We start from the raw sequence: 27,685 nt of genomic DNA, 5'->3' as shown, positions 1-27,685 counted from the left end.
TGCTTGAAACATATGGATTTCACATTTGCATTAGAAAGCAGGAAGAGATATTTGTCAATGAATAAAAGCATGCAAAATTCATATTTAGTTGGGTGCATGAAATTTACATTGTCAGGTTATAATTATCATATTAGGAATTTATATATGTGTAAAAAAGATTTCAAAATGTTTCATTCGATTGGGAATTTAAGAAAATTTGGAAAATGATCCCACATTTTATTCAGAAGTACGTCATAAAAGACAGTTTGGGCCATTATCAAATACTGCAATCTCATGGATGAAACATTTCTTTTCAAAGCATGGAGAGTGTATGACAAATAGAGAGACAATACATATTCCAGATAATTTTTCAAGACGAGAAATCTACAACTTATACAAAGAATATGCAGAAGGTGCTCAGGGACATGGCCAATTTATTACATATCAATATTTTGTGAAGGTATGGAAAAAAGAATTCAACAATGTCTGTATTCCTAAGAAGACAAGGATGGGGATTTGTAGTACATGTTCTTCTCTTAAATAAAAAAGGGACAAATGTGAAGGCTCAGAAAGAGGTAAGCATTCATAACTTTAACTTTTAAAATTGTATAGTCATCAACTATGAAAACATATTATTTAATCAATTTCTTTTATGTTGTGTAGATTTAATTGTCAAAGAACTTCAGGAGTATCGCGAACAACAAACAAACAAAAGGAAGAAGTTGTACAAGCATCAAAAGAAGTGTTATGATCATCTGAATAAATATTTGGGTTTGATAATTGATGGTATGGACCGGAAGAAAACACTTTTACCACATTTTGTTCGCACACCCAAACATTTACAGGAGGAAAATTTTATTCAGTTTCACTTGGTCGGTTGTATGGTCTTCAATGGGAAAATGTTGCCAAGGGTGTACTTCATAGCTCCAAATATTCATAATGATGCAAATCTGACCATAACCATAATTCATGATGTGATTTCTCATTGGTCTAGTAAACTTCCTGAAGTTTTGTATCTACAATTGGACAACACTTGCCGTGAAGACAAAAATCAGGTTGTTTTTGGATATCTAAACATGCTTGTTGAATTGAGAATTTTTCAAAAGGTAAAGGTTGGTTTCCTTCTTGTTGGGCACACTCATGACCATATTGATCAGATGTTCAGTCATTTTCCAGTCACATTGAGGAGGAAAGAAGTTGGGAGCTTGCCATCACTAATTGAATGTATTAAGAAATCATACATGCCAGAGCCTACCTTTGATGTGTTGGAAGAAACTGTTGACATGAGAAGTTTTATTCTTAGATCATATGGTAAGGGGAAATGCATTGAACAACTTGATGACATTAGCTTCCAACATCAATTTCGTATCAAAAAAATTGATGGGAAAACACTAATATGGGGCAAGAAGTATTCAACTACTACAGAATGTGCACCATCATCAGGTTTGCAATTTTTGAAGTTCATTCCAGATCATCTAATATTTGCATCAAAAATATTGTTACTACAATCAGTTGGTGAAGTTCAGAATGCATGCAGACAGAATAGAGATATAAATTATTCTGATTGCCTAGAAGAAATTAAAAAATGTATTAGATATACATATGAGTACTTTGACATTGATGATTCAGTTTGGTGGGAGTCATTTTTCAATAATCAAAGTGATATCATTTCAACAACAACAAATGAAGATATACCTTTGAAAAATCCATTTATTTGGCCACAAAATGTGTCAAATGAACTTGAGGAAGTAAACATTGTTGAACAGCAACAATCTCAAGGTATTATTAATTCTTCACAGGCAGCGGAAAGAGAGATGTATATTGGTTCCAGAAGATCTCGTGTACAATGTAAAGCCATGGAAGACCTTTATAGGGGTTCAGTACATGATATTAAGGAGGGTTGCATGATTGCAGTGCTAGCAGATGGAGATCCCAATGGCTATCCCTTTTGGGTTGCTAAAGTTATAAAGGTCTTTACAGAAAATGAGGATGTTACAAGTGTTGATGTACATTGGTATCCCACAAATACACACCCATTCAATGGTATGTATAAGCCAGATATGGTAGCTCACAAAAAAAATGGCGAAAAAAGAAAAAGAAAGGGTACAAATATAAATCGCCGCCACACAGACATATTAAAATTGGAGGATGATGACATACTTGTTTATGACTTCAATTTAACAAAGAGAGGAACTCTTCGCTTCAAGATGATAGATATTCTGAAAAGGTTGTTACCAGAAGGAACAATGTTGACATGGGAGTTTGCTGAAACCGGTCGTAGATATAGAAGAATTTTGAAACCTGAAATGTTGGGCATGCATGTGGACTCAGATGGGGCACTAGTTGATGAAAGGGAAGAAAATGGAACATCTTCGTCAGCATCCAATCACTCATCTAAAGATGTGAATTCTGATGGTGTGCAAGAAAATATGAGTGATTTTGAATAATTGTTTAAGGTAGTTTATATAACTAATGTATGCATCGTATCTTCAAATAAAATTAATGTTTTCCATATGGTGTTAAATGAGAAGTTATGAGGCATTTTTATGTTGTTGGATTATATGTCTTAATTATGATAATTTTTATTGTTTAAAATATCTACAATGCAATATTAAATTAGAGATATAATGTATGTTTTATTCAATATACGAATAATGACTTTTGAATTCATTTAGTGATGTAATTTGTTCATAATGTCATGGTTTTTTAATTTTATAGTTGAAAAAATTTCAATTTCTTTTCTATCTAGCATGTTATAGGGGAAAACATGTTAAATTTATACTTAAGAAAGAAAAATGATATTCTACCAAAAATATTAATGTGTTTTTTCCTCATAAACAACTTTGTTTGACACATAAAAATTTGGTTTTACTAGCATTTTTTTAAAATTTTGAAAATTGACCCTTAAAAAAAAATCATTGTTCCAGTATCATCACTTTCATTTTGAAGCTATATTTTGGACGAAAATCTCATAGTAAATTTCGTAGTCAATGCCATTTTTAAAACATGTTCAAAATTGACACCTAAAAAATAAAAACATCGTTCGACTATACACACTTTTCGTTTTTAGCACTATTTTTCATGCTTTTTTGGGGTTTTTGGGCCAGAGTTCCCATTTTGAGTTTATAGTTCCTGTTTCAAAGTTTACTATGTTTGGAACATTTACGTGAGGTTTAATGCCTTTTCCGAACCTAATGGAAATTATAAACTTTCAATCTATAGAAGTTTGGGTCTGTCCCTGCCGTTAAAGCCCGATCTCTTTACAGCCTGATATCCATTGGATGACGAGGTCTTTAAATCCTACGGTCCAGATCGATTCTTGTCTTCTCTTTCCACCAATACTTAGATTGAATCTTCGCCATTCATTTCTTAGCTCTATCTTATGACTTAATCCTAGCTGCCTATTATGAACAAATATTGTCGGTTGATCTTCTAGATCCAACGGCTACTGTGCATCAACACTTCACTTCTTCACTCTTTTCTTCACTTGGGCTTCTATGCCAATTCTTTAATGTTTTCTATGGATTTTGGATTCTTCAGGGTTTTTTTCTTCTGCTATTCTACTGCATGACTCCCTCATGAGCTTAACTTTGCGAGTTTTTAACACAGCCACCCTAGAATCTTGACTGTGATTGTTCGAATAGATCCATGCAATCCATTAGGATTCTTAATATCATTCTTCTTTCTCTGTATCTCGCCTCTGGTTCTGCTGAACTCCACTTGCATATATATATGATACAGAATCTCTAATTCACACACAGATTACAATTAACCTATTCCAACACACACATAACTCAAGATTGAGTTGTTTTTATTAATAAACATGTATTTACATAGAGAATTCCTTATCGGCCTAATCTTCTATATCAGTGGCCTTTCTTATTCTCTTGCCCGTAGGCTTACAATCTAGCTGATTGACTCACTAGCTACCCTCTAGCCACTGACTAACTACTGACTGATTCGTTCTCGTCTTTCAGGCTTAACTACTGACTCACTCCTCAATATTTTATAAGTCCACTTTTAAATTCTACTTATCCCTAAGAGTCCTCTCTAGTTCCTCGAATCATGAGGCCAATAAGACTTACAATTGATTTCTAACTCTATCATAAACCACTCATGTTCTCCTACACTTGAGACCATTTACAAATATCCTCACACTTATCTAATTAATTCCATTTTAAGAACTCAAAACATTAATAACTTCCAACTTCCTTGAAACATAAGACCCCCTATGTCTACTAAAATACAATGATAGTTTCGAGCTAATGCTCCTGCATCACTATGTGTGGTTCTCCTTCATAGGTTGTTGGGTCGATAATTAGGACTCTTCGCTTCTCAGTGTATGGTTTTATGTGTTTTCTAGGGCGAAGGGAGTCGTGTCCTTGAACGTTTCCATTGCTTCATGTCTTTGATGCAGTTGGGGAGGCGCTCCTTGGAGTGCTTCGAGTAGGGTTGACTATTAGTCGAACCTTCTTCTTCTGAATTTTCAAAATTATAGTGAGTTTATGTGTCAGAGCCTAGGGTGGCAAGATTCGTGGGGTGGCGGAAATTTGGTAGGTGTGTGTCGCTGCTTCGGGGATGAAAGTGATAGCGCTGAGTCGTGCCTAGGTGGTTGGTGGCTTTAGCCTTGGGCGAGGCCAGCGTGGTGGTTAGGGGTCGGGTGTGTTTGGACGGTTGTCGGCAATTCCTGCATTCTTGAGTCCAGTATCGACGTTGTCGTTTTGGGTCTAGCTAGTATGTGCCCATCTCTATGGCGAGGGAAGTCCTTCCTCCCAGCAAAGCCTGGCTCAACTCGACGTGGGGACCGAGAAGCACAAATATACTCTTTGGACCTGGGGGTGGAGGCATTAGGGGCTCGCTCGGGTGGTTAGACAACTGGGCAGTCTCGGTGAAGGATGGTTGGTGTGCGAGGTGGTCATGGAGGTGGCGACTCGGTGATGGGCTGTGTGGGGCGATCGCATCAACCACAGTGGAGTGGTGGCGTGTGGCGTGGTGGCATGTGAAGGCACGGGTCTATAAGGTGTTCGAAACCTGTTCTGAGGGTAATTGAACATTGTTGTCTAGAGAATTGTCACGAGCTAACACAATCCTTGATGGAGCGGTTGGAAATAGTTGAATGGATTTGAAGAGAGGAGTATGTAGAATTGGTAGCCACCTTGGATAGAATGCAGTACTTCCAGTGCCAGGTTTGAGAGCGAGGGATGGTGGTATGGCGTGGACAAAACCTGCTAATCAGAGAAGGTGGAGAAGATGGAGTCTTAGATGGCTCACCTCGAAGGGCATGCCCAATGCTCCTTTCACCATCCGCCTCCTTGTGGGACAACCCAACTTCCATCACGTTGGATGACTAGCATGACTATAGGTGTTCTGTTTGTGTTACTTGTCTTTTGGTGTTTCTAGCATTCTCGGTTATGGACGATGTTCTTAGTCTCCTTTTTATTTTTTAATTTTCATATGTTGCAAACAGTGGTCAACAAACTTGGTCGGAATGAGACCGCCTGTTTTTTGTTAATCCTAATATACATCTTTTTTAACTATCCTATGTACATCTTTTTTTACAAATGAATAGAATTTCAACTTAAAAAAATATTAAAAAATTCAATAAATTGAATTAAATAACTTTGAAGATATGTGTGATGAAAATTTCTACTAATATTAACCACAATGTAATTTCATAAATATAATTTTAAATATTTTTATTATAAATTTAGTTAGAATTGTATATTTTTTTATTATAAATTTAGTTAGAATTGTATATTTTTTTATAAAATGTATTCAAATGCTTGAATTTAATCTTTTAAAAATTATTATATACCTAATTTAATAAAGTTTGGATATTACATTTTTAAATAGATGATTTATTTATGAAAAATTGTAATTACATTAAAATATAAAATTCTGTTATTAGTAAAAATAATATTTCTTATGATTGATAAACGAAGAATTCCATATATTTAAAAAATTTATATATCGAATTCTAATGACACACATAAGATGAAGTTCCTCTATCAATCAACACAATCTCCTTAAAACGTTACTAGTATTCAATTAATAATAATAAAAATTAATTAGTTGTTAAGTATTTCTTAATAACTTGTATAATTAATATAATGTTCATGACTGAGGCTCGACATGTATATATAAATGTAGAATAATCATATTGACATATGCTAAACATTAAGATTAATGTATCAATTTATATGTCTGAACTCCAAGATAAAATACGTCAACTGAAATTCGTTAAAACATCTAAGTAATAATTTTAAAATTTGATGGGTGAAAGTGATAAGTGATGATTTGCAAATGGAAATTTCCCAAATCATTCCTATTTCACATCCCAAACGTAATTCTTCTGGTTCCAAACGTAATTCTTCTGGTTGCAGTGAAAATGTAACTTTCTTTCAGAATTGTAGTGTCGCGACAGACGAACATTCAAACCAGATATTGGTCATGCATACCTATTGAATCACGGACTTCTCCGAGTAAAGCAAAAGAGGAGAACCAAACACGTCAACTACTGAATTCAGGTTGATTTGATCTCCGGCTTTCACAAAGTCTATATACCGGATTACATCGGAGTCCTGAGCCTATATATGCATTCAACCTAAAAGGGGTAACCAGATGTGGTATTGAATCTCCAGATGGAAGGGCAGATGCTGGCAGTTTTGATGATTTTCTGCACTTTATTCTGTAATACTGGGAACTTGTGTCGTGCAGCCCAGAACGACAGTGAGGTGAATATAGGCGTGCTCTTGAACTACAATTCTTGGGTCGGAAAAGTAGCCAAAACCGCCCTTGAAATAGCACGGGACGACATTAATAAGGACACCCAGGTTCTTAACGGCTCTCGCCTGGTTCTTCTGTTCCGTGACACGCGTGGTGATGCTATTCAGGGTGCTTCGGCGGGTAATTTAAATCTCTTCGCTATTTTCAATCCTGGGTTGTTTTCTTTATATATAGATAGAAAACCATCCTGTTTGTCAGATTTCCTCTTTCATATTCATTCTTTTATAATGAAGGAATGATTCTCCGTCCGTGGGACAGACCCACTGCCGTGAGAAGGTATGTGGATTCAAAAGATATAATCAATACACAAGGTCAAGAGCAGACGAAAAGATTCAAATTTCACCAAAATAATGAATCTATATTGTCATTCGCTTAATTATTTTCTTTAATTTCTTCTTTTATCTCCTTTCTTGGCGGTTTGATATTAATTATTATTTATGTTTTTGTAAAATTAGCTCTTGATTTGCTCGAAAAGGAAGTGGTTGCAATAATTGGACCACAGGCGTCAGAAGTTGCAGAATTCATATTGCATCTGGGAGATGCAGCTAAAGTCCCAATTGTTTCCTTCTCCGTTACTAGTCCGTTGCTCTCCAACCACAAATTTCGATATTTTGTTCGTATGGTACATAGTGATGCCTTGCAAATGAAGCCCGTTGCAGCCCTGGCTCAGGCCTTTGGCTGGAGAAGAGTTACAGCTATTTATTCCGACGATAAATTCGCTTCCGGTGCAGTCGCCTCATTGAGTGATTCTCTTAGGGATGTTGGATCCGAATTAGCATATAGAACAGTCATATCGCTAACCGCAGACCAGGTTGCCATAGAGAGGGAGCTATACAAATTAATGACAAAGGAATCGAGAGTTTTCGTTTCCTATATGCAGTCTGTCGATCTTTCCTCAAAATTATTTATGAAAGCCCATGAAATAGGAATGATGGATAGTGGTTATGTCTGGATAACCACAGATGAATTTACTAGCCTTTGGGATGTTCTGTTAAATGCTTCTTCCATGGAATACATGCAAGGCCTTCTGGGAGTCAAAACTTATATCCAGAATTCCAACAAGTTTCGAGATGTCCGTCGAAGGTGGAAACGCCAATTTAGACTCGAATACCCTCATGAAGAAAAGGCTGAACTAAATGTCTACGGCTCATTTGCATACGATGCCGTCTGGATGATAGCTCGGGCAATTGGGAATTTAGGAAAAACAGGTTTTCATTTCATGAAGCCCATAAGTTCTTCGCCACGTTTTACACAACCTAAGGTCTTTCAGGAAGGTCCACAGTTATTGACAGAGCTCCTCAAGACAGACTTTAGCAGTGTGAGCGGAGTTGTTCAGCTAAACGACGGAGAAATTGCGGGTTCTACTTATGAGATCGTGAATGTTATGGGTAATGGCTACAGTGTAGTTGGGTATTGGAATAATGAATCTCAGCTCTTCAAACAACTTCCCTCTGGTGCATCATCGCGGTCCAGGCACAACAATGCTAATGACGATCTGAAAACTGTCATTTGGCCCGGCGGATCTACAGAAGTGCCTCGTGGTTGGGAACAACCTACTAGTGGCAAGAGATTGAAAATTGGAGTTCCCATAACACAAGGATTCCGTGAATTTGTCACAGTTGCATTTGATAGTAGCGGTAACCGAAGAAGCGTCACTGGTTTCTGTATAGACGTATTTGAGGCGGTTGTGAATAGACTGGATTATGCACTGCCTTATGATCTCATTCCATACGAGAACAACAACCATACACACTACTATGATGACCTTGTCAATCAAGTTTATCTCAAGGTACCTTCTATATTCCGTTGAATTATGTTAGATTTATAATTCTTGTGATTAGCAAGAATTCAACTCCTATCCATATTGATTTCGAGATTTGCTGGCAGAAATTTGATGCAGTTGTGGGCGATATCACAATTTTTGCTAATCGAAGTAATTATGTCGATTTCACACAACCATTCACGAAATCAGGTCTTGTGATGGTAGTCCCTGTCAAGGCAGACGAAGCAAATAACGCTTGGGCGTTCATGCTGCCTTTTACTCCAGGCATGTGGTTCACAACAGGGGCATTTTTCATATTCACAGGAACCGTCATATGGTTATTTGAGCACAGGGTAAATCCTGAGTTCAGAGGAAAACCAAGAGACCAAGTGGTGACTCTACTCTGGTATTGTTCCAACAATAATTTACTCTAAATACTTATCCATGTTCTGCGGACTGTTTTATTTATGTTCGTGGTGTTTAAAATCTCCAATAAGCTGACTTTTCTTCTTTTCCATTTGCCCTGCTGTTCCAGGTTTTCGTTCTCGACGATGGTTTTCTCTCACAGTAAGCGATTCTCCTTCCCTTTGAAATGCTTCGTTCTGTTCTCTGGTTTGAAAAATTAGAAAAACAGAATGTCACCATCTAGTATTTACATGGCTTTATATGAACTTCTCTATCCTTATCTATAAACTGTACTGCAGAGGAGACGTTAGTGAGCAGTTTGTCTCGATTAGTGCTTGTAATCTGGCTATTCGTAGTTCTGATTATAACATCCAGCTATACGGCTAGCTTGACGTCGATTCTCACTGTACAAAAGTTGAATCCTGCTGTTAGAGATGTGAAATCTCTCCGCTCCAGTGGAGCGCCAGTAGGGTATCAGGAAGGCTCTTTTGTAGGTGAATACCTAAGAGAGCAGTTGAACATAGCCAACGAAAGTCTTAGAACATTTTCTTCAGCAGAGGAAGCTGGAGAGGCTTTTTCAAACGGTACAGTGGCTGCCATTTTCGACGAAATTCCTTATATCCGCATTTTTCTAGCTTCACAATGCGGATATACAATGGTTGGACCTATCTACAGGACAGGAGGTTTGGGCTTTGTAAGTTGCTTTAGATTTTCAATAATATGTCTAAATTCAAATGCATAAATTACTTCTGTATATGGGTAGTCTCTCACGATCATCACTTTTGCACAGGTATTCCCCAAGGGTTCTCCGCTGCTCTCTGATATTTCCAGGGCTGTTCTATCTCTTTCAGAGGACAAAGAAATGCAACAGATTGAAACCATGTGGTTTAATAACACGGCCTGCACAGATTCGGGAGCAAAAGTAGGTTCCAATAGGTTGAGCATGGGCAGTTTCTGGGGTCTCTACTTGATTACTGGATCGGTGTCATTGGTAGCTGTGACCATGTTCTTTTTCCGTCTTCTCTGCAATTATATGAGAGATCCTAACGTTAATGATGACAATAATAACGAGCTGGGTGAGCCCTCAACAGGGAAGTCATTGAAGAGGGCGATGAAATCATTCATGGTGTATGCTGCCCAGAAGGAGAGTTCAGCCTCGTCTCCCAAGACAAGACTATCAGAAATTAGCCTGAGCCAGAGAAGCAGTCAATTCTCTCCGGCAAATTTCACAAATAGCCCTTCCGCTCCGGGAACTAGTCCTTTCAGGATCAGCATCAGCACCCTTTCCAGGAGAAGCTCCTTCCGCTCCGGGAACTAGTCCTTTCAGCATCAGCACGCTGTCCTCGACCATGACCATGTTGTCGATGTAGATGAAAACGAAACTGCACGCACTTCATCCTTCAAACACGCGGAGATAAGGAAACACTTTTGTATACTACCGTAACCTCGTTAATAATATTCGCGAATGGCATTATTCTGCACAGGCCATCATCTTTCAGAGTCAAAGATCTGATAATTTATAAAAACATAATTTATTGTGATTATACATTCATGTATTTTTTAAATGTGCTCCTCTAATTATTATGATTATATATTCATGTATTTTTTAAATATGCAGCGGAGTTTGTTATCGCTGAGATATAAAAAAAAATCACTGTATAATAACGTTTTTCCGTTAGAAAGATGCTTAGAAATACGCGTCGGTAAACATTTAATATTTAAACATCAGTTTAATTAAAAAATAATAAAGTTAAAAGTAATATAGCGATAAGGGAGATGTTGTAATATTAGTGTGTAAACATTTAATGTTGATTTAATGAATATTAAAAAATTAAAAATAATAATTTTTTTGGGTTATATTGTAATCTTTTTGGTAAATTTAAGTTAGAAATTATGTTTTATCAAAAATTATAAAATAATTAATTATGCTAAATTAATAGTGGTTGAAAGATTGTTGTTTTAATAAGATTTAATTGATAGTAAGTATGTTATTTAAAAAAAAAAAAGGGATAATTATTTTGCAAAATTTAAAAATAAAAAATTATTATGCATATTTTACTATCATGTATAAATGTTACAATCTTACAAGCAGGCCAATGAATCTAGCTAGGAAAGGACTTACTCACCTGGTCAATTCATCTATCTATATGGAGGAAATCACTTTGATCCCGCCTAAGCCTCTAACTACGCTGCTTCACTCTAGCCAGAGTAGATGGTATATGGAAATATAATGAAATCTAAGCGTAGCCGTGGTGGGCTATCTTACTACTAGCTGAGGCTTGCCATCAAATGAAATCTAGGCATAGCCATGGTGGGACTATATTGCTGGCTGGTGGGCTGGTTCCCCATAAAATATATGACACTTTTTTACATGAAATTCTAATCAGTAAAAGTTACAATGAAACCTTGGAATTATGGTCAATAATAATGTTGAATAAACAAATAAATTGTTAGAAACATCAGTAAAATCATTAAAGAGGACAAGGAAATCATTCATGGTGTATGTTGACCAGAAGGAGAATTCAGCCTCATCTCCCAAGACAAGATTATCAGAAACTAGCCTAAGCCAGCGAAACAGTCAATTCTCTCCGACAAATTTCACAAATAGCCCTTCCGCTCCGGGAACTAGTTCTTTCAGCGTCAGCACGCTTTCCACGAGAAGCTTCTTCGTTCTGGGTAATGATCATGTTGTCGATATAGATGAAAACGTAACTGCACCTAATCATCTAACAAAAGAGGTTCCACCAAACACGCAGAGATGAGCAAAGAATTTTGTATACTATTGTAACAACGTACACACCCGAGCTGCACAGATATCAACCTTGTTAATATTCGCGAATCGAATGATTCCGCACAAGCCATAATAGCAATAATGTTTTTAGAGTCAAAGATCTGATAAGACCCCCTGCGAGCATAGACTATTGTTTTGTTTTCCGAGTCAAAACATTAATATTTTTTTTTTTTAACCAAACATTGTGATTGAGCAATTTCCTATTGTTAAATTATTAATTTCAACCGCAGGGTGGTTTTGGAAAACCGCCCGGACTTCCCCGCACCGCCATTCGCAAATGGCTGTACCCGTGAAGGAGGCTCCGACACAATCAAACGCCGCCACGCGTCCACTGTACATCTGCCATACCGCCTGCTCCCTGGACGTTAAAGGTCGATTGGTTTGCCCGAGGATGGTGTGCGAACCGCGTCGGATCAGCTCAGCGGGCCCAGATCCGAGTCAATCTGCGCGCGCGCGATCTCAGCCGTCGATTTCCCGAAGGTGTTGTCCGCCCGTGACACATCAAATTTTTGTCGTTTTCTTGTTGACCGCCGTAGGTGAAAATTTATGGAATTTAATGTTTTTCTTGTAGATTTAGGTGGAGGTTTTAATATCGTTATGGGCATATGTTTAATATCGTTATGGGCATATGTTTTTATTTTTTTTATATGTTTTTCATATGTTGTTATGTAAGTCTGCGCGTAACGTTTTTTCTTTGAGTCTTCTTCTTCCTGTATGCAGAGAATGCACTGTAGTGCGAAAATTTTAATACCACAGGGGCTGTAATGGTTATTTACCATTGTTAAAAATACAGGAGCATCAAGAAACTGATTTTGTAATATCCACAGCAGTGGAAAACCTGTGAGCGTAATAGAGTTTTTTGTTTGTTTTGTGAATCCCTCTCTGGAAGAGGATGAAATTGTATCAGTCTTTTGTTCTAAATCAATAGAAATGTTTTATGGCTGTGTAATGGACTGTTCTCAGTAAATTTGTTTTAAAAGCTTCCCAGTCAAGGATCCTGGACAGAGGAAACAGAGCATTGTCTCTGTGGTGTGTAATTTGTTTGTTTTTGGTATTTTCCCATTAAAAATACCCAACAATGGTATCAGAGCAGGTCCAGGCTCTTTAAAGAAGTTAAAGAAGCTGAAGGGAGAAGGTTGTTGCTGCAGCAAAACTTCTCAGGCAGACAGAAGACTCAGACAACGAAGGATTCAGGTATTCTTCATAGCTATCTTGTTTGTTATTGTTGGAACAGTCAGTGTTTATACACACAGTCAAGGTTTTAAAGCCTTAGTTCAAAATGCAAGGAATGACAAGCACAAGCATGGGTATGTTTAACACCCAGCTCCCACAGTTTAATGGGAAGAACTATGACTACTGGTCAATAACTATGACAGCCTTGTTTGCCTCTCAAGATTTATGGGAAATAGTTGAAGATGGTTTTGAAGAACCAGCAGATGAAACTGAGTTCAATGCATTAACTCAGGGAGAGAGAGATCTACTGAAGAGCAATAGGAAGAAGGATTCAAAAGCCCGTATGTTGTTGTATCTAGCAGTAGACCAGAGTGTGTTTCCAAGGTTAGCAGCAGCTAAGACAGCCAATGAAGCATGGCAAACCCTCAAGACAGCCTATCAAGGCATGGAGAGAGTGAAGACAGCAAAACTACAATTGCTGAGGAAGGATTTTGAGAATCTGAACATGAAGGAGTCAGACAACATTGACTCATTCTTCACACATGTGATTGGATTGGTCACACAGATAAGAACTCATGGAGAAACCATTGAAGATAGAAGGATTGTGGAGAAAATATTGAGGGTCTTACCCTCAAGGTTTGATGCCATAGTCACCACCATTGAAGAGACAAAGGATCTCTCAAACTATTCAGTTGATGAGCTACATGCATCACTGATAACACATGAGCAGAGGTTGAGTAGGAATGAAAACTCATCTCTTGAGCAAGCCTTCAAGACCCAGATGTCCTTTGGAAGAGGAAGAGGTCAAGGAAGAGGAAACCGAAGAGGAAGAGGCAGAAGCCAGAACAGAGGTGGAAGGAACAGCCCATCAAATGCACAAGGAAGAGGCAACAATCCAAATCAGAACCAAGGTCACGGCAGCAGCCAATAGAGAGAACAGTATCATGCTCAAGGACAAAGGTATGATAAATCTAATGTTCAATGCTATTATTGCAAAAAGTATGGACATTATGCAAGTGATTGTAGAAAGAAACAGCATGATATGAACAGTAGACAAGATGCAAATGTTACAAGAGAAAACAACAGTCAAGAAAATGTCCTGATAGCTTGTAACATGACTGAAACACATAGTGAAGACATATGGTTTTTAGACTCAGGTTGCAGCAACCATATGACAGGAAACATTGCCCTCTTCTCAGCCTTAAATCAAAACTTGAAGTCAAAGGTCACACTAGGAACTGATAGTAAAGTGTCTGTTATGGGAAAAGGAGAAGTAAAAATATTTACAAAACAAGGAGAAAGGAAAACCATAGCAGATGTCTACTATGTCCCCGGAATGAGATGTAACCTCTTGATTATTGGACAACTCATTCAAAAGGGTTACAATGTCTTTTTTGTGAATGATGTATGCACCATCATGGATATACCACCCAGTAAAAGATGCATTGCTGAAGCGAAGATGACAACGAACAGGATGTTCCCTCTCCGGATCAGGGCAGACTTGAAGAACAAAAAGGAAATGGCAGCAGTCACCCAAGAGGCCTTCCAAAGCGTGCCAAAGGATGAAAATTGGTTATGGCACTTGAGATTCAGGCATCTAAATTTTGGAGGTCTAAACCTATTAAGCAGAAAAGGAATGGTAAGAGGATTACCATTGATAGAGAAGCCGGACAGCCTTTGTGAAGGTTGTATATTGGGCAAACAACATAGAGAAAGTTTTCCATCAGGGAAAAGCATAAGGGCAAAGGCACCCTTAGAGATTATCCACTCAGATTTGTGTGGACCAATGCAAGCTCCATCATTAGCAGGCAGCCTATATTTCTTAACATTCATTGATGATTTTACAAGGAAGACTTGGATATATTTCCTTAAAAACAAAAGTGAAGTGTTTGAGAAATTCCAAAATTTCAAAGCACTTGTGGAGAACCAAAGCAGGCTACATAAAAAAGTTTTGAGAACTGATAGAGGAGGTGAGTATATCTCCAATGAATTCCTAAAGTTTTGTAGAGAAAATGGAATTCATAAACAGTTTACAGCCAGGTACACCCCACAGCAAAATGGAGTTGCTGAAAGGAAGAACAGGACCATCATGGATATGGCGAGGAGCATGCTGAAGGCAAAGCATTTGCCAAATGATTATTGGGCTGAAGCTGTACATTGTGCAGTTTATATTTTGAACACGTGTCCTACAAAAGCAGTGATGAACAAAGTGCCAGAAGAGGCATGGAGTGGGAGAAAGCATGGAGTCACCCACATGAGAGTTTTTGGATGTGTGGCCTATGCACACATTCCAGATCAGCTAAGGAGGAAGTTGGACATCAAAGGGGAGAAATGTCTTTTCATTGGATACAGTGATGAATCCAAAGCCTAAAGACTGTACATCCCATCTACCAAGAAGTTCTTTGTCAGCAGAGATGTTCAATTCATTGAAGAGGAAGCTTGGGATGGAAGCATAGAGAAAACAGTGAATGTTAAAAGATGTTTGTCTCATGATGAGGATGAAGAGGAGGTGGCTGAAATGAATCCCCAAACAGCAGCACCAACACAAGAACAGCAAGGTACACCATTGAGGATCAATGAGAGTGCTTCTCCAAGCACACCACAAGGAGGAAATTCAAGTGCATCTTCAAGCACTTGCACACCAAATGAAAGAGGTACAAAGTTTAGAAATTTAAGTGAAATTTATGAAGAAGGAATGAATTCCTTATTTGCCTTGTTTTGTCATGTTGATGATCCTATTCATTTCGAAGAAGCAATTAAAGATAGGAAATGGATAGAAGCTATGGATGAGGAGATCAATGCCATAGAGAGAAACAAAACATGGGATTTGGTTGAGTTACCAAAAGGCAAAGAAGTCATTGGTGTGAAATGGGTCTACAAGACCAAGAGCAATGCTGAAGGCAAGATTGAAAGGCATAAAGCAAGGCTGGTTGTCAAAGGCTACAAGCAGCAGTATGGGAGAGATTATGAGGAGACTTTCGCCCCGGTTGCAAGGATGGAAACTGTGAGAACAGTGTTGTCCATAGCAGCTCAAAACAAATGGAAAGTCTACCAAATGGATGTGAAATCAGCATTCCTAAATGGAGTGTTAATGGAAGAGGTTTATGTGGAACAGCCTCTCGGATATGAGAAGAAAGGAGAAGAGCACAAAGTGTGCAAATTGAAGAAAGCTCTTTATGGGCTGAAGCAAGCGCCAAGAGCATGGTACAGCAGGATAGATTCATATCTATTGGATAATGAATTTGACAAATGTGAAGGAGAACCCACAGTCTACATCAAGGAAAAGGATGGTAAAATTTTGATTGTTGTCTTATATGTTGATGATGTTATTTTCACAGGTAATGATGATCAGCTCATTGAGAATTTTAAATCAGTCATGAAGGATGAATTTGAAATGACTGACATGGGTTTGTTGAGATACTTCTTAGGCATAGAAGTAGATCAAAATGAAAAAGGAATTTTTATCTCACAAGCAAGATATGTAAATCAAGTATTGGGCAGATTTAACATGCAAGAGTGCAAGGCAGCAATCACTCCCACAGTGATGGGATTAAAGCTCAGCAGAGAGGACAGCAGCAAGGATTTTGATCCTAGTTTGTACAAAAGTGTTGTAGGCAGTCTTATGTATTTAACAGCAACTAGGCCTGATATTATGTTTGCTGTTAGTTTAATTTCCAGATTCATGGAGAGGCCAAAGGAGGCACATTGGCAGGCAGCAAAAAGAATTTTAAGGTATGTCAAAGGTACCAAAATGTTTGGCATATTATATAATGTCTCAGAACATTCAGATTTAGTTGGATACACTGAGAGTGATTGGGCTGGAAGTGTAGATGATCGGAAAAGCACTTCTGGTTATGTTTTTCATATGGGTTCAGGAGCCATTTCATGGGCTTCTAAGAAGCAGTCCATTGTAGCATTGTCTACAGCAGAGGCTGAGTATGTGGCAGCGACAGCAGCAGCATGTCAAGCAGTTTGGATGAGAAGGATGTTGAGAAGCCTAGGCCAAGAGCAGGCAAAAGCGACAGTGGTTTTTTGTGACAATAGCTCAGCTATTGCTTTGTCAAAGAATTCAGTGTTTCATAAGAGAACGAAACACATTGATACAAGGTTTCACTACATCAGAGAATTAGTGAACAATGGAGAGATTGTCCTAGAACATTGCAGGACTCAGGAACAGGTTGCAGACATCTTGACAAAGCCACTAGATCAGAAAAGCTTTGAATTTTTGAGAAAGAGCTTGGGTATGTCCGAATGCCCAGCTGTTGAAATTAAAGGGGAGTGTTAAATTATTAATTTCAACCGCAGGGTGGTTTTGGAAAACCGCCCGGACTTCCCCGCACTGCCATTCGCAAATGGCTGTACCCGTGAAGGAGGCTCCGACACAATCAAACGCCGCCACGCGTCCACTGTACATCCGCCATACCGCCTGCTCCCCGGACGTTAAAGGTCGATTGGTTTGCCCGAGGATGGTGTGCGAACCGCGTCGGATCAGCTCAGCGGGCCCAGATCCGAGTCAATCTGCGCGCGCGCGATCTCAGCCGTCGATTTCCCGAAGGTGCTGTCCGCCCGCGACACATCAAATTTTTGTCGTTTTCCCGTTGACCGCCGTAGGTGAAAATTTATGGAATTTAATGTTTTTTTCGTAGATTTAGGTGGAGGTTTTAATATCGTTATGGGCATATGTTTAATATCGTTATGGGCATATGTTTTTATTTTTTTTATATGTTTTTCATATTTTGTTATGTAAGTCTGCGCGTAAAGTTTTTTCTTTGAGTGTTCTTCTTCCTGTATGTATAGAATGCAATGTAGTGCGAAAATTTTAATACCACAGGGGCTGTAATGGTTATTTACCATTGTTAAAAATACAGGAGCATCAAGAAACTGATTTTGTAATATCCACAGCAGTGGAAAACCTGTGAGCGTAACAGAGTTTTTTTTTGTTTTGTGAATCCCTCTCTGGAAGAGGATGAAATTGTATCAGTCTTTTGTTGTAAATCAATAGAAATGTTTTATGGCTGTGTAATGGACTGTTCTCAGTAAATTTGTTTTAAAAGCTTCCCAGTCAAGGATCTTGGAAAGAGGAAACAGAGCATTGTCTCTGTGGTGTGTAATTTGTTTGTTTTTGGTATTTTCCCATTAAAAATACCCAACACCTATTACAATCAACTGTAGCATAAGTGAAAACTAAGCTATGAGAATGTGAGTGAAAATTAAACCGTGAGAATATGCTGGGAAAGCAGTCCCTTCTCTTGTGCTTATATTAAAAAATTCATAGATTTCTATAGCTATTCTTGAACATTGTCTAACATATTGTACTACTAGTAAAGCAAATTTACATAACATTGATTCTCGGGTATTTTTTCATGGTTTGTAGACTAACTACTCATGAGGGCTGATTCTTCTTATCTTGGATTCCATTTGGTTTGCTTCCTTCATTTTCTTCTTGGGCCCCTGTTCCTTGTGCTTGTTGTTCCCTCTGTTGTTGCATTGTTCTTTTCGCTTATTGTTCTTTTTGTTGGCTTCAACTGTTCTTTTTGTTGGCTTCAACTGTTCCTTCTGTTGTTTTGTTGTTCCTTCTACTTGTTGTTGTGTTGTTCCTTTTGTTGGCTGTGGTTGTTCCTTCTGTTGTTGTGTTGTTCATTTTGCTTGCTATTCCTTTTGTTGTTGTGTTGTTCCTTCTCCCTATTGTTCCTCCCATTATTGTGTTGTCCCTTCTACTTGTTGGTCCTTCTATTCGCTGTCGCTGCTTCTTGTTCCTTCTACTTGTTACTTGGCCTTCCTCAGTGTGACTCACAAGGAGGAGAGGTGTTGATGTGGGTAGGTAAAGAATGGTTGCTGCGGGGAAAGATTGGTGGCCAGAGGTTTGCACAATGCAGATCGCTGGAAGCTTGACCCTAATCAAAACGTTTTGACTCTTTATGAGTGGGCATATATTTTTTCTAACCTAATTTTCATGTAAATATAAAAAAAATTGAATTCTTAAATTTTATTTTATAAATGTAAAAACATCCTGTAATTATTATGATTATATATTCATAATTTATAAAAACATCCTTTATTATGATTATATATTCATGTATTTTTTAAATGTGCCGCTGAGATAATTTTTTTTTTAAATGTGGAGCGGAGATTATTGTCGTTGAGATATTAAAAAAAAAAACCAGTTTATAACAGGGTAGAAATATATGTTTGTAAATATTTAATATTTATATATGGTTTTAATTAAAAAATAATAAAATGTTAAAAGTAATATAGAGATCAATATAATAGAGATGTTGTAGAATTCTTGTGTAAACATTTAATGTTAACTTAATGAATAATTAAAAAGTAAAAATAATAAAAATTATAATATTTTTTTGGTTATATTGTAATTTTTTTTGCAAATTCAAGTTAGAAACTATGCTCTATGAAAAATTGAGTAAATAATTACAACTTGCATCAGTTTATGCTCAATTAATAGTGATTGAAACACTCTTGTTTTGGCAGGAAGTAATTGATGGTAAATATGTTATTTGTTATATGTTACTTTCAAAGATTTTAATTTTTGAGAGTTTTTTGCAAAGCTTAAGAATAAAAAATCACTATAGATATGTAAAAATCATGCATAAATGTTGCAACCTTCTACTTAAATAATAACATAAAATAAATGACACTTATCCACATGGAATTATTATCTGCAAAGGTTACAATAAGACCTTCAAGTTATGATGAATAATAATGTTCAACAGATAGATGGATTGTTAGAAACATCCCGATAATTACTCATGACATTTATTTTTAATTTAACCTTGAATTCAAATATTTAAATTTGGAAAAAGAATTGACTAAATATTATATTTTGTTGTTTAAAAAAGAATGAAATTATATTTGTTGTTACAAGCCTTGATAATGTTTTAAGAGTTGTTAGGTGGAACTTAACTCCTAATTGTCGGGAGTTAGTTATGCCCAAGAGGAGGGAAAAATCAAAAGAAGAAAATGTTCTCCATTTCACATTATTGAAAAGGAGACCTCACACGAGATACATGCCTTCAAGTTATGATGAATAATAATGTTCTGGATTGTTAGAAACATCCCAATAATTACTCATAACATTTATTTTTAATTTAACCTTGAATTGAAATGATTAAATTTGGAAAAAGAATTGACTAATATAAATATTATATTTTGTTGTTTAAAAAAGAATGAAATTATATTTGCTGTTACAAGCCTTGATAATGTTTTAAGAGTTGTTATGTGGAACTTAACTCCTAATTGTCAGGAGTTAGTTATGCCCAAGAGGAGGGAAAAGTCAAAAGAAGAAAATGTTCTCCATTTGACATTATTGAAAAGGAGAGATGAGAAAAGTATGACCTCACACGAGATACATGCCATGGATCTGGATCTCCTTAGAAATCTCGTGGGAGAGAAAGACAATGATTTGCGATTATAACTATGGGGAGAAAAAAACTGGTTGAAGCCTCATAAAGGTAGTAGGACACTGGTTAGAGGTTCATGAGAATTAGTTCTTGGTAAGGAAGTGAGAATTCTCGAGGTTGTTTCCGTGAGAGGAAGGAGAAGATCTAGGGGATAGCTCGTTGAGAAGAGACAACAACAAGCTTATGGTTGGGAGGACCGAGATAACTCTCATCACATTCCTAGGAAAAAGAATAGATAAGTATCTGGTTGATTTAGTTATTTACTGATTACTTTTGACATAAAGATATTAGAGATTATGATAATGAAAATTGTCTAATGACTACTATTAATATAATTCTATTGATTCATACAAAATTATTTAGTCTAAACCTGTAATAGTGGTGGCTGTGGTGCAGGTTCCTGGCATCGAGCATATAACCATCCTTAGTCAAACTGATGCCAGGGTAAACACCCGCACATACCCACAATATGCATTCTTTAGTGATGCATCCACAACTCTTATCCCAGGATATTTAACTCTTCAATGGAGTTAAATCTTAAGACCATAAATGGTCAAGGCCGCTTTATACAGCCGTTCCTTTGTATCGAAACCAATCACCCTGCTGTAATCCTCTATCGGGACAATATTAACCCTTCAGAACCTTTTAAATCCTTTATCCATGCATATATAAGTTTACCCTTCTAAATCTTGGTTAATATATGCTATATCGCACGACTTGCACTATCAGCGCTTTACCACTTTATATCCCATTACAAAGGAAATCCATTTACAAAGGGAAATACTCCCAAACACATTTTCTGCCTTCATTACGGTTCAACACATATTTCGAGGTTAAAACCTCTATTGCAATCGCTATCAGCTATTGGGACTTCCACAGTCTTAACACATATACACCATCCTCCTCCTTCGATCCGATCTCTGATATCAGAGCAATAACACATAATTTTGTGTTAAAAGGTTGCACCATATAACTATCAGAATATTAATCAATTGGGAATACAAAGGAATTCCCACTCCAACCGCATACGCCAGATTTCAAATTCATTACAACCACGACTATAATATCGTCAGGTCTATTCACCATTGTTCCTACACTATTTCTCTGATCTCCACCAGCACTGATGCCCGCTCGCCAATAAGCCCCGACGTCGATCGGCGATATCAAAACAGTCATACGTCGCTTACCCTTGGCACCTTCGATCGCTAATATGCGATTAAATCATGACCGTTGATCTGGCCACGATCCAACAGTCCACGATTAATCACTGCTCGCTCTTATTTCGATAACTTCAAATGGACTCCCGCTGATGCGATTGATTCTCAGCTGTTGATCTAACTGATTGAATGGTTGCTGAGTGTCAAACTTCACTTCTCTGTTCGTCCTCTTTTACTTGGGTTTTATGCATTTTCTTTAGTTTCTCTGTGTATTCTGAGTTTCTTTAAGGTTATGCCTTACACCCTTTCGCTGCTCGCTCTTCCTCCTAGGCTTGACTCCTTTAGCAAATTCTTGCTTTGCAATTTCACCCCAGATTTCCACTCCGGTCTTTGATTGGATTCAACGATCCTTTGTGGTTCCTCTATCAATATTACGCCCCAGCGTACTTCAGAACTCTGCCTGCACTCTGTCATAGAACCTATGAGTTCAACACAGTAATTCAAACATTTGTGAAATACTCTTCAGTACTCTGACACAATCAAGAACCAACATCTGCATATATTAATATAAAAGCAAAGATTACATCCGAGACACTTCGGTCTCATGCACACACACACACAGGCCTATTTATACTATTGGTGGCCTCCTCCTATTGAACACGCAGGTTCACTTATTTATAAGAATGCATTGGAGGATCCGATTACCCCTCCAACAAAAGCCCTAAAGCTCTTTGCATGCATACATATGTAGCAGATAAGTTTCCTTGAGACTTTATCCATTCCATCTTTTCCTCTATTTTAAAACAGAAAATTCTTCTTATCAGCTTCCCATTTAATGCCTAAAATCTCTCTCTCTTTCCTAGAATCATGGAATTGTTTAAGAGTTGGATTTGACTTCTACCACTCATGTTCTCATTTATTTATTTTTGGGAGCATTTACATATTCTCCCATTAGCTAATTAAATCACATTTCAAGGCATAAATATTGTCTTAACTTGATACTTAAGAAAACTATTTCCTAAAATGCATGACCCCCTATGTCTACTATTTACAATCATTTTCCTAGGGCTGAATGGTCTTGCATCAGACTCCCAAAGTAGAAAATATTCATGATCTCCTGATCATGTGTCTTTTTTTCTTGGTCTTTCTAGATCCCACACTTTGTTCTGTAATTCTCCAGATGCTTTATTCCTTTGCTGCCGCTGCACTTCTATTGTCTTTTGCTCCATTTTCTTCTTCCAGTCAATCAGGTTCAGCTTCTGATTGATCTTGCTTGCTGCTGTTACCATTTTACTCCATTTGAATTGCTTCATCATCTACTGCCATATTTCTTCAATTTCTATGTCTAGCATATCTTTGGGATGGTCCATATTCTGCTTTGTATTTCTTTGTTCCAGGTTACTGTTGCTATCTTCTATGCTGACTTTTTCTTTGCTTGCTCCAACTTTTGGTTTGCTTTCTTTTGCTTCAACGCTTGTTGTGACTCTTACGCTGACTTCTCTTTTACTTGCTTCATTCTTTGGTTTACTTGCTACCTCCCTATCATCCTTACCCTCTTTCATGATTAAATCATGCCTGTTTAGCACTCTTTCCAACAATTTAATTTTTCCATTCCAAGGATTGAATTCTTCCATGAAGTCTTCTTCTTTCATCTTTACTTGGCTGCTCACCTATGCTAAATCTCCTCCAATAATTGCAACAAAACCTGCATTCACAAAACACTTGTTAAAATTAAAAACATGAGGCCTTGGTGCCTCTTCTTTCTTTGGAAACATTTCAGTTTGTTGCTCTATTTCCTCTTCCTCTGTCAGCATATCAATATGTTGATTCGAATTCTCAGTAGAATTCATGAGATTGTCCATTAGTCTCTCTTTCACACCATCTGTTCTAATGATGTCTTCCTGCTTGGGTTCACAGTAGTGAACTTCTCCTCCTTTAACTTGCTGCTGGTTATCGTCACTTTGAAATTGTTTGATTCCTCCTACCTCTTTACCATATTCAAACAACATCTGCTCAGTCTCTCTTATCACATACTCATACTCATTCATGCTTTTTAATGAACCTGCAAACAAATTATTGCATCTTCCTGTCTCCATGGCTACTTGAGACACATCTTCTTCTTCAGAAACTGTAACTGCAGCTTCTGTTCTACTATCAAGTTCTCTCATCAGTTTCTCCAGTAGTTTAATCTCTTCTTCACACTTAGCAAGCACTTCATCACAATGCTCTCTTCTTCCAAATTCATCCTTTACATGCTGTGTTACGGTATTAAAACACTGTCTTCCTTTGATCCTTGTAATCTCAAGGTCTTTCTGCTGTAGCAAATCACTACTTCCCTCATTCAAGAGGTCTTCTCCATCATACTTTGTTCTCCTAGAGTACTTCTCGAGACTTTCGATATCTTCAAAAGACTGTCCATCCTCTTCAAAACACTCATTTGTTAGTGTTCCTTTTCCCAAGGTTAAATCCTTTGCATAGGGTTCCTCTGTCAGTATTACGCCCCAACGTACTTCAGAAATCTACCTTCACTTTGTCACAAAACCTACGAGTTCAACACAATAATTCAAACACTCATGAAATACTCTTCAATACTCTAACACAGTCAGGAACCAACATCTGAATATATTAATATAAAAGCAAAAATTACAACTGAGACACTTCAATCTCATGCACACACACACAGGCTTGATTCTACTATTGGTGGCCTCCTCCTATTGAACCTATAGGTTCACTTATTTATAAGAATGCATTGGATTGGATCGTTGGAGGATCCGATCACCCCTCTAAAAGAATCCCTAAAGCTCTCAACATGCATACATATGTGGGAGATAAGTCTCCTTGAAAATTTATCCATTCCATATTTTCCTCTGTTTTAAAATAGAAAATTCTTCTTATCAGCTTCCCATTTAATGCCTAAAAGCTCTCTCTTGTTCCTAGAATCATGGAACTGTTTAAGCGTTGGATTTGACTTCTACCACTCATGTTCTCATTTATTTATTTTTGGGAGCATTTACATATTCTTCCATTATCTAATTAAATCATACTTAAAGGCCTAAATATTGCCTTAACTTGATACTTAAGAAAACTATTTCCTAAAATACATGACCCCCTATGTCTACTATTTCCAATGATTTTCCTTGTGCTGAATGCTCTTGCATAAGGCTGCACTAGCTTTCCCAATTTATATAAGGTAAAAAAAATGCAAGAAATTTTGTAAAGAGATTTATGTGTAGGTAAGGGTTTCGTTTCCAAAGGAAAGAGAAACATATTGTTATGAAGAAATAAATGAAGGTAGTTAGAATAATTATGACCACTCCCATTATTGTAATTAGGATAAGGATTAAAGGAAATAAATTTAGGAAAGCTTTAAATGTATTAATGTAAATGCCTATAGTTTTGAAAGTTTTGATAAGTATATTGCTAGTAATAAGGATATATAGGTGAACCACATTACCCTAGAATGAGGACGGCAAAGTCACACCCACACTTCCAACTCAGTAACAGTCCTAGGGTTCCATAAGTAGGTCACAGAAAAAGAAGGCAAGGGTGCCATAAGTAGGTCGCAAAAAAAGAAGTCAAGGGTTCTTATGTATTTCATTGTATGCAGTTGGGTAATTTAATTTTCAATTAAATATTTTTTATTTAATATCCAAACTTGGAACTCATATCCTTGTGATGTACACTTATACAATATATGTTACGAATCGAGTTTCAATTTTAAAGTGTAAAAATGAAAGTAAAAAAAAATGCAAAGCTTATTCTAAAAAATGTGATGAAATTCTGAATGAAAATGAATTTTATGAAAGCAATTCTAAAACAAGGCGCACACATATTGCAATTGAAAAGAAAAGCATAAAACTTTGTAGTCTATGAAAGCATTGAATCTTTAAGACAACAATTGTTCCTAGAAAGCAATGGAAATCCTAATTTATCAAATTTGGAAATCTTAATATAAGAAAATAAAGGCACTTTTAAATCCATAACAACTTTAATATAGAGAAGCAATCTGTTATGTGAATGAAATTGTGTATGTTCTAAGAGTAGTAAGGAAAGAAAACGAGTTTAATAAAAAAATTACTACTTTCAATCTTTTGAAGTGAACTGGTTATTGAATGGTAAATGATTCCTAAGATATGAAATAAAATAACTACTTGCAATGGAACTATAAACAAACTACTTTATTTTGCGCATGTTGGCTCTAAGAGTTCACTCGTATTTAAAATTCTTGTGCAAAAATGTATATTTTATCTATGAATTTTCAGACTGAAATGATTGCGGAACTAAAAGACTTATAACAAAGGTGATTAGAAAATATTTTTGGTGTTTTGAAATGGCTTATCCAATCGCTTAGTTACTGCAAAGAATAAGAAACAAATTAGCATTCATGCAATAATGAAAACAGAGTACTAAAAATGCAAAGAGATGTCACCATTAACCTGTAACAAAACATATCATGAATATAAAATGCGTAAATGAAAGAATGGAAAGGGAACTAAACTGCAATATCGTGAACATAAGCGGAACCTCCAGGTGAACACGAGAGACTTGAAAATGTAGAATCAATCTTTTGAATTGAGGTATGGAACTCTTCATTTGAACTGAGGTAATGAACTGCAAGTTTGGATTAAAATAAAAGTGTGTAAATGAACTTCAAAATTCTCCAAAGAGTATATTCTAATGTTCCCCATCTCATATCCAGTGAGGATTTTATAATGTTTCCAGAGTTTAACAATCTATGGAAAGTAGGCTATAAATAAGAGAAGCAATATTGAAAACCCATTATCTTATTAGAATTCAAACTTTAGGCCCATAAGAATGGATTGTATCATCGTCATTCAAATTTTATTGCTTGAATTTGGCCATGGAATATTATTTTCCTGCCACAAATTGGCTAGAACATAGCTCATTCTAACTTCTTTGGTTGACAATGCATTGAATGGCACATTAGTAAACTGTTTACTCATGCAATCTCCAAAATGGGGCTCCAAATAGCTAGGAAAATATCCCAAATCAAAAAAAAAATTATAAAACCGCTTAATTAGAGCCTAATTAGACTCATTCTAAAGAAAACCCATGTTTTATTTTTCCAAGATTCAGTGTCATTTGGTCATAAACTGCATTCGAAGTTGACTTGTCAAAACTACTATGTTTTTCCTTTGATCTCTTGTTAGAGGTTCACACATGTGATCTGCGTGAGCTTTGACTAACAAAAACCCATATTGGAACCTTTAGAAACAAATTCCATGTGCCATATTTCTTTCTAGAATGGTGCTACTACCTAAATCACGAAGATAGCTACGGAAACATGAGTTGAGCTACATAATTTGAACTCACCAAATTGTCATTAGTACAACAAAGAAAAATCCTAATTAATTCATTAAAAGTAAAGGAAATAAAAATAATAAACCATGTCAACATGTATACGGGAGTTTGGTGCGTTTATGAAGAAATATGGTTAACAGTGACGACAATGGGTGAGTGGAATATGTGAAATGGACAGTTTGAGAAACAAAAGCATGACAAGTTGGAGGCCCAACATTCCCCCACACCTGAGTTTTTCATGTCATGCAAATAAAGCTTTGCAAAATTTCATAATCCAACTGGTTCTTAGTAATCCTTTATTTTGATATCTCAACTAAATCCTTAACCAACGCTTCAAGAGATTTGTGTAGATCATCTATCTTGGTAAGATTTTCCTTTCTTTCTTAATAGGCAAACCAATGAATTTGTTCTCCAAAATTACATGTATGGTACAACAACCCTTTGTTTCAACACTTGCTTCTTGTTTGATATACAAATTGATAGTTGTAAATTGAAAACAAGGGTTATCCATCCTCTTGTTGAAGTGGTAATGCTATATTATGTTGCTCACGAATGATATGGAGGTAGAGATGATGCTTGTTGATTTGTTCTTCCCTAATAAAAAAACATCCATGCATTAATTATTAGCCCCTTGCACATTATCATATATAATTTGTGTGAAAGGAAAGGGTACCCACAAAGTAGCACATCCAAGTACTTGTCACTATTGTCAAAGTCTTTGCAAATTCATTCTTTTTAAAATATATCTCTTTTAATAACTTGGGAACAATTTATGAGGTTCTTGTCGCTACTTAACTACGCACGATTTGTCCAATCCTTTGTAGAATACCATATTGTGAAGTCCTCATAAAGACTCTTACTACATCCATAGAATGTGCTTTCCATCCTTGTGAAA

At 36.7% G+C, this 27,685-nt stretch overlaps 1 protein-coding gene across 3 annotated transcripts; it reads left to right on the top strand.

Annotated features, from left to right (window-relative positions):
- Positions 1-6,519: 6,519 nt before the first annotated feature.
- On the top strand, positions 6,520-10,474 carry LOC149139513 (glutamate receptor 2.7-like). Of its 3 annotated transcripts, none has more exons than XM_089448079.1 (6): positions 6,520-6,885; positions 7,221-8,554; positions 8,653-8,933; positions 9,063-9,094; positions 9,232-9,615; positions 9,723-9,899. In XM_089448079.1, the coding sequence occupies exons 1-6, from the start codon at positions 6,621-6,623 to the stop codon at positions 9,752-9,754; spliced, it is 2,328 nt and encodes a 775-aa protein (XP_089304205.1). In that variant the 5' UTR covers positions 6,520-6,620; the 3' UTR covers positions 9,755-9,899. The 3 variants fall into 3 exon arrangements, with proteins under 3 accessions (XP_089304205.1, XP_089304203.1, XP_089304204.1); XM_089448077.1 differs by having other exon boundaries at positions 6,522-6,885; positions 9,232-9,626; positions 9,723-10,474; XM_089448078.1 differs by lacking the exon at positions 6,520-6,885 and adding an exon at positions 6,910-7,041 and having other exon boundaries at positions 9,232-9,626; positions 9,723-10,474.
- Positions 10,475-27,685: the final 17,211 nt, after the last annotated feature.

Source organism: Pinus tabuliformis, chromosome X (genome assembly GCF_031772625.1).
Source record: "Pinus tabuliformis cultivar Carrire ecotype Pingquan chromosome X, CPIR1, whole genome shotgun sequence".
NCBI classification, from domain to species: Eukaryota; Viridiplantae; Streptophyta; class Pinopsida; order Pinales; family Pinaceae; genus Pinus; species Pinus tabuliformis.
Note: the sequence above shows the minus strand (reverse complement) of the source record. Positions and strands in the feature narration are given on the sequence as shown.

Bases quoted from the DNA above. Each gene is read 5' to 3' on its own strand.
- LOC149139513 (XM_089448077.1), top strand. From the start codon at position 6,621: ATGGAAGGGCAGATGCTGGCAGTTTTGATGATTTTCTGCACTTTATTC. The intron at 8,555-8,652 runs GTACCTTCTATA...ATTTGCTGGCAG, and splicing joins TCAATCAAGTTTATCTCAAG to AAATTTGATGCAGTTGTGGG. The intron at 9,095-9,231 runs GTAAGCGATTCT...ACTGTACTGCAG, and splicing joins GACGATGGTTTTCTCTCACA to AGGAGACGTTAGTGAGCAGT.